Source organism: Elephantulus edwardii, unplaced genomic scaffold, assembly GCF_000299155.1.
Source record: "Elephantulus edwardii isolate Elephantulus edwardi_28Jun2011 unplaced genomic scaffold, EleEdw1.0 scaffold00225, whole genome shotgun sequence".
In the NCBI taxonomy this organism is placed as follows: domain Eukaryota; kingdom Metazoa; phylum Chordata; class Mammalia; order Macroscelidea; family Macroscelididae; genus Elephantulus; species Elephantulus edwardii.
In genome coordinates, this window is record NW_006399975.1 from 4,788,620 (window position 1) to 4,796,452 (window position 7,833).

Sequence of the window (7,833 nt, forward strand, 5' to 3'; positions counted from 1 at the left end):
AGCTGATAATTAATTTGGTTTTTGAAAATGAAAAATATAAATACTGTCTTATTTTTAACTTCTGTATAAATATGCCCTTATATATACATACATACCTGTAAAATTATGATCTATTTCTCTGAAGTCTTATGAAAATCTTAGAAGGCACTGTTGGGTGGCTATGACTCTGATCTTGAACCTGAACCCTTTCCTCACTAGACTGGGTAATGCATAGGATTCCGTGAGCTCTTGTATCTTAAAAGAAGCTCCTATCTCAAAGATAGAAATAGGAACATTTTTATATCTAAAATTAAGTTTATTATGAGGGTGGTGGGACGGGCAAGGCAAAAGAGTAAGATGTTATTGTTGCTGCTGTTGTTTGTTTGTTGTAGTTGTTGTTGGTAGGCCCTGTCGACTCAAGCACAGCTCATAGTGAACCATGAGCAACAGATCTGAACCCTGTCCTGTCCTGTGTCATCCTCACAACCTCTGACATGCTTAAGCACATGGCTGCAGGCACTGTCTGCATAAACACTAAGGTAGACAATCTATAGAAATCCATTTCAAACTTATGTAAAAGAAATTGTTTATTATTTTTCCAATTACAATTTTACCACTTAACCTCACAAAATATATTTTGACTCTCTAGAGAAATAATAACTAGTAATATTTCTTTCCAAAGCAGCCAGTAAACTCTTTTTTAATTTACTTTATTCAAATCACTTTAATAAATAGTTTCCCCTACAGTGAAATTACTTTTGAATTTTATAAAACATTTGGCATAAAGCATGTTTTAAAACCACCTTAGATTTGGAATGGACACACTTTGGCAATACAGAAGCAGGACGCAGCATGTACAGTAAACGCTTACAAGCTCAGTGAAAAACACACCAGACTGTGAAACACTTCATTTTTCTTCTTGAACTAGAATACAAATGTCACTGCTTAAATACTAGCATCCATCTTCCATCAAACAGGAAATGCATTGAATGCCATTAGAAACAAATTCTTTCAACACTACCAATGTAAAAATGAAAGCAAATTGCAAATATCAATACAGAGTCCAATGGTGAAGACAGAGATTACAAGATTATGAGATAACTGAAATGACAGTCTGAGGACACCAGACTCATAAAAATGAAGAAAAATTAGCTAAAATCTATGCTTATCACAATTTCAGCACAAGCACCAGCTATATTCATGTGGCCAGCACATAGGCCAAGTAGAAATGCACAGATCACAGTGAACTGAAGCCACGAAACCTAGCTACCTGACCCTCAATCAACCCTTCAGGAAAATGGGAGTATATGCAGAGACCAGAGGCCTCACTTCAGTTGTTCGTATTAAGTCACACCTGCCCTGGGTTCCCCAATCCTTCTCCCATACAATAAGAGTCACAATGAGTACAGCTGGTCAATCCAGTTTACTTGGGGATTATAGATTTGACCGTATCTTGCCCATATTCATGCTAAAGGGAGAGCTTACCTGAAATTAATAAATATGCATGACACTGAATCAACGTGTATATTCTTGTTTCATATTCAAGTCGGTTAGATAGCATTTCAGAAGTTCACCTACGGCACAATTAGGGTTGTTGTTTTGGGGTTTGGATTCAAGACTATGATAGCTTTAAAATTGTGACCAAAATCTTGAATGTGAGAACGTGAGACTCTAGGCCTAGCTTCAGTAAGGCAGGTGGAAGCATCCTCAGCCATTCTACATAAATACACTCTTTCCTGGCAGCAAAATCCTAGAATGACTAACTTTCTCAGACTAAAAGTTTTAGTAAGGCACTCTTGGTTCTTCAAAATTCTCCTCCCAACTCTCAGGCTAAATCTTAAGTATTTACAAAACTCCAGCACATTATTTTTAAAACCGGATGCTTGAGGGAGGGGTCTAATTGGGATGGTGCGAAAGTTTGTACCCAACGCCCAAGGATCTCTCCCTGCGCCATGTGTCGTCCACGGAGGAGACCACAGACCCAGGCTGCTGGAATCATCGTGCAGCGCCCGTCTGACTCATCAGCAGCCACACATGCTCTTCTCCTTCTCTTCACTTAAGTGGTCTGTGCCCGTGTGGCCGTTGGACCGCACCACTCCTTCAGGAATCCAGGACTTGTCCACACACCGCTCCATTCGCTTCATGATCAGGTGCAGGAGCACCTCGATCGCCTGACTTATGTTGGCCCCGTTGGCAGCACTCGTTTCAAAGTAGGGGATTCTGGAAGACAGAGACCACTCTGCTAAGAACGTGTGGGAGGAAAGGACAACTATTTTTGCCCTTTGTAATTCAACTTTAAAAAGAGAGGACAGATACACTAGATGATGAATGACGAATAAGCTTATCAAATCAGAAAAGGGGAAAGGACAGTAATTCACACTGCATTCCTGACAGACGGCAAATTTCTCGAAATGTTACACTTCGTGAAACATCGATTTATTTTTTCTTTCACCAAATGTGTAATGGTAAACAACCTTTGTGCCTCTGCTCTGTCAAATTAATGTTTGGTTTTTTCCTATAAGGATGAGATATGTTAATATTTAAACACTTAGCTCAGAACCTCATGAATAGGAAATACGTGGTGAATGTTTCTTATTTCCAACACAGAAATGAGTTCAGTTATGAATGTTTATAATTGTGTTTGTTTAGCCATCAGAATATATCATCTCTCAGAATAATGTCACTGAGTCATGGAAAGCCATGGCTCTAACAGACCTTAGTGGGACTGTGTCGTTAGGTGTCATCTTTATGGGAGCAAATCATCAGATCTTTTTCCCTAAGAGCGACCGAGTGAGTTTAAACCACTGACCTCTTGGCCAGAGCTTGACTATTAAACCACCAGAATTCTTTACATCACTTTATAAACCTTAAATTCCCAGAGTGGTCCACAAAACTCTTTTAATGCATAATATAGCTGAGCTGTAAACCCCACCGTACTGCCCTACATGCTGGTACCCGGGAGACCATACTTGCCACTGGAAATTGATCACACAGACCTGTTTGAGGCAACGTACTCCAGGCCCCAAAGTATATTCTTCCCACATGTTTTATCAAACTCCCCGTCTCCCATGGATCTTCGCTAAATACTGAGATAAAAGAAATCTCCCTTTACTGACTAATGATGTTGTGTGCTGTCATCAAGTAAATCTACTTGAAACTCACAGGAACCCTACAGAGCAGAGTAGAACAGTCCCATGGGGTTTCCTAGGTTGAAATATTTTAGGAGGTGATCACAAGGGTTTCCTTCCCACAGAACCATCAACCTTTCCGTTGGCAGCTGAGTGCTCAGCCTCTGTGCCAGCAGCGCTCCTTACTGATTAATACCACGGAATGAATGACTGATAGCTCTTTAAGTGTTTCATTTAAATGCTAAACTGGTCATACCTACACCATTAATAAGATGTAATTTAGACCTCGGGAGCTCTGGTGGCCTAGTGGTAAGAAATTACACTGTAATCCTGAAGGCACGTGGTTCAAATCCACCAGCTGCTCTACAGGAGAGGGAAAGGCAATCTTCTCCTGCGCAATTAACTGAAAATCTGGAGGGTCAGCTATGGACCAGTTCTGACTCAGTGGTACCCAACAATAACAACAACCACTTTAGACTTTTAACTTAAAATTCAGGTAACCAACTTTTCTTTTTCACTTGTTATTGTTGTTATGTGCCATCAAGTCAGAAATTACTCATAACTGACCCTCAAGAAAGTTTCCAAAGACTGTAAGTTGCACAGGGAAAGATTTCCCATCTTTCTCCCACAAAGCATCTGGTGGATTTGGACCTCCTATCTTTGGGATGTCTTCTCATGTCATTTATAGTGATTAGCCAAGAGTCCTCTAAGTAATTGAAGCAAAAGGCTTTTTATTCCTAAAGGAATAAATGAATGTTGGTAGCATTCACACCAGTTCCAACTCTGAAGTTACAGAGGAAAAGCCACCTACTTGAAATCCACAGATGGGAAAAGACCCTGTGAGAAAGTCCTCTCTTCCTTACCAGACGAAGCCTTGTCAGCAGAGTGGGTTTCAGGAAACCCAAGTGTCAGCAGCTCAAATCCACCAGCTGCTTCTTGGGAGGAAGATGTGGCAGTCTGTTCCTCTTAAGATTCACAGCCTCCAGAACTCAACGGAGGGTCGTCACAAGTCAGAATTGACCCGACACTGGTTTGGTTTGCTTTTTAGTTCTCTTAATGGAATAGTGCCCTGGAGACAAAAAAGTGCCTGTGCTTCCACTGAATTTTGACTGCTCTGCCTGTCCCCTGGGCATAGGAAGTCTAAAGGATAATGTTAAAAAATATTTGTCTCTAAGTTCTTTATCTGTTTTTAGAAGGAATGCACAGGCAATTTATCTGTGCATTCTTAAAATATCCTACGCATCTTTTTAAAGCAATATAAAATATCTCAGCCTTTAGGGCTGGACAAGATGATAATGTACAGTCAGTTAAGATTCTGAGTTCTTGAGCCAAACCACTCAGCTCCCCACTGGTAGCTCTGGGACCTCTACCTCGATGTCTATGAAGAGGAGTGCTAGTGATTCATGGCGAGCCATGGAGATTCATGGAAAGCATGACATCTAACAACAAGTTTATTTTTATCAAAAAGATTCTGCTTTTCCTAAAATTTACTAGGAAAAATGCCATAACCTTAGATTAGGATTCAAGAGCATCATCTGGTGGCCTCTTTTTAACTATAGTTGTTGTCAGGTGTCATCGAGTCAACTACAACTTATAGTGACCCTAACAATAACAGATCTAAACCCTGCCCCATTCCGTGCCTCCTCATCACCTCTGACATTACATAAGCCCCGTTGTTCTAGTCACTGTGTTAATCCATCTCATGGATGCTCTACCTCTCTTCTGTGGACTCTCTGCCTCTCCAAGCACAGTGTCCCTCCCTTTCCAAGAAATAGCCTCTCCTAACAACATGCCCAAAGTATACGAGATGAAGCTTCATCATCCTTGCCTCCAAGAAGCACTCTGGTTGCACTTTCTCCAAGACATATTTGTTCCTTTGGCAGTCCTTGGGATATTCAGCACACTTTTCCAACACTACAACTCAAAGGCATCAATTCTTCTGTCATCCTTACTTACTGTCCAACTTTCAGATGCACAGCAAGTGATGAAAGACTGTGGCCTTAATCAGGTGTACCTTGGTCTTTAAACCTACATCATTCCTCCTTAGTAGTTTGGAGTAATCCTTGACTGCAGACATTCAATGCTATAAGTCTTTTGATTTTGATTGTGGATCCAAGTCAAGTTAAATTGTTGATCACTTCAATGTTTTCTCCATCTACCAGAATGTGACCTAGTGGTAGGGAGTTGCACTACCAACTCAAAGAGAAGGGGTTCGGATACACCAGCTGTTCTGGGAAAGAAGAATGCACAATCTCGATAGAACCGGTATTTACAGACTGGATGGCAACTATAGACAGAACAGTATTATCCTCTCTTTCCACATGGTGGCGCTAAAGCAGCATTACCGCAAAGCAGGGTGGCCAGCCATAAAAGCCTGTGTCCCAATCATATTTTTAAAAAATATTTTTTAAATTTTATATTGGTGTGCTTACAAAGTTCGTATACCTTGTGTTTCACCCTCTTCTCCACTCACACTGTGTTTCATGCAAGCATTTCTATGCATTATGTTTTATCAAATTAATCACCATTGGACCTTGCCTCTCATTATCCTGGCTTTTCACCTCGATCCTTCCCATTTCCTTCACTTCCTCCCCTCACCCACAAAACTGTGCAACATGTGGGTTTGCCCCTACTCATCCTCACCCCTCTGCTCCCACCCCATCCCCTTTTGGGTCCCCATACTTGTTTTACTAGTTATCCTTCTAATTTAACAATAATGGTCTTACAGGGTATTTGTTCTTATGAGATTGAGTTACTTCACTCAGCATAATGCTCTCCGGAAAAATATGGAACAGCTTTATGAATTTGTATGTCATCCTTGCACAGGGGCTACACTATCTTGGTATCATTCCAATTTTAGTATACGTGTTGCCAAAGCGAGTTCTAATCATAGATATTTAAGACTGGCCAAACTGCTTTTGGGTAACGTTGCATTAGTGTAGTAACAAGAAGTTGTATTGCCAACCCACAGGCACGTGGTTCAAATTTGCCAGCTGCTCCACAAAGAAAGACAGGCAATCTCCTGTGTGAAAACCCACTAGAGGGTCAGCTCTGAGTTGGTTCTGGCTTGACAGAACACAACAACATAAAGCTAATTAGTTGTGTTAAGCAGGCGGTAAATGACCACTTAATGAGCATTTGGTATATATGCAGACCACCAATTCTGGTATGCTTTGAAAGAACTGATTAATCACCAACAAAAAGTTAATTGAACAAAATGTTAAACAACTTCAAGTCAATGAGATTTGAGAATGAGAGAGGAATAAACATTTGTAGTTTTTTTTCACCAAGATATCAATGCCTAGAGTTCATGCTCTCAGTCAAGTACTACACATAGCTGGATACTATTCGATTTATTCGTATGAAAAATTTTGAAGATTACTTGCTATTCATCAGAGAGTTGGACAATGACTCAAGATGACAGAACTGATGCCTTTGAGTTGTCATGCTACAGAAGAGTATTGAATATACCATGGACTGCCAAGAGAACTAACAGGTCTGTCTTGGAAATGGTGAAGCCCAAATTGCTCTCTGGAGGCAAGGATTCTGAAGCTCTGTCTCACACACTTTAGGCATGCTGCCGAGAGTGACCAGTCTTGGAGAAGGACATCATGCTTGGAACGGTGGAGGGACAAAGCAGGACTGGAAGACCCTGGATGAGATGGATTGACACAGTGACTGGGGTTACAGGGGCAGGTGTGTTGGAGATTGGCTCAGGATAGGTCAGGGGTCAGAGCTACTGTAATCAGCATTGCTATGAGTTGCAGGCAACTAGACAATAACAACAATAAAGGCTAAGCAGGGAGCTCTGGTGACCTAGTAGTAAGAAGTCTCACTGAAATCTCAAAGGCATGAGGTCCAAATCCACCAGCTGATCTGCGGGATGAAGGGTAATCTCCTTCCACGCCATTAACTGCCTCTGAAAACCCATTGCAGAGCCAGTTATGATTCGGTTCTGACTCCACATCAAACAACAACAAACCAGTAGAGGTTGTCAGGAATGACCACTAGTGTGTTACTGATAGTTTGTCAAATAGGTCTGGATATTTGATTCACCTGTGAATCCAGAAATTGTGGAGAAATTTCTCACTAAAAAAATATTTTCCAGGGTCTATTAGATTCTACACAAACTTGTGCCTGGAGTGCGGTTTCACCCTCCTACTTTGTGGCAAATGAACTCTAGAACCATTGCTACATTCTGGGAATCATTTTGTACATTTGGTTGCAGTGTATATGCTTTCAAAACACTCTTAATTTATTTATGAATAATTTCTTTCTAGCATTAGGGAAGAATGTATTAAGTTTGCAAGCATCAAGTCATTATGCTATCCGTGTCACATTTTGCCCAGTCATCTCCTCAGTGTGGATTCTCCCATGATGCCCCTGAACACACCCCTGCTTGGGAAATGTAGTCAGTGTTCAAAGTTAGTGCAATGATGAAGGTGTCCAAAATATCTAAGAACTTGAACACTTTGCTATACAAGCCACTTGAAATTTCCCAAAATATCCTTCTTGATATTAGTAAATAAATATTTCTAACTCACTCTTCATTTCAGAGACCTGTGACTGCCTTCTTCATCACTGGCCAACAGCCTTTGGTTAGAAAAAATTTTTTTTTTTTAAATTTGTTTTATATCGCTTTCTCAAAAAGTTGCAAATAGAGATACCATTTGACCCAGCAATTCCACTACTGGGAATATACCCTGAAGAGACCATAGCTGACATC

At 40.7% G+C, this 7,833-nt stretch overlaps 1 protein-coding gene across 1 annotated transcript in view; it reads right to left on the minus strand.

Annotated features, from left to right (window-relative positions):
* Window positions 1-2,000: 2,000 nt before the first annotated feature.
* Window positions 2,001-7,833, minus strand: part of RAB27A (RAB27A, member RAS oncogene family) — a 32,552-nt gene continuing 26,719 nt past the window's right edge. The window contains exon 5 of the mRNA XM_006898245.1: window positions 2,001-2,199. Within this exon, the coding sequence (XP_006898307.1) occupies window positions 2,001-2,199 (199 nt within the window). The remainder of the gene's footprint in view (window positions 2,200-7,833) is intronic.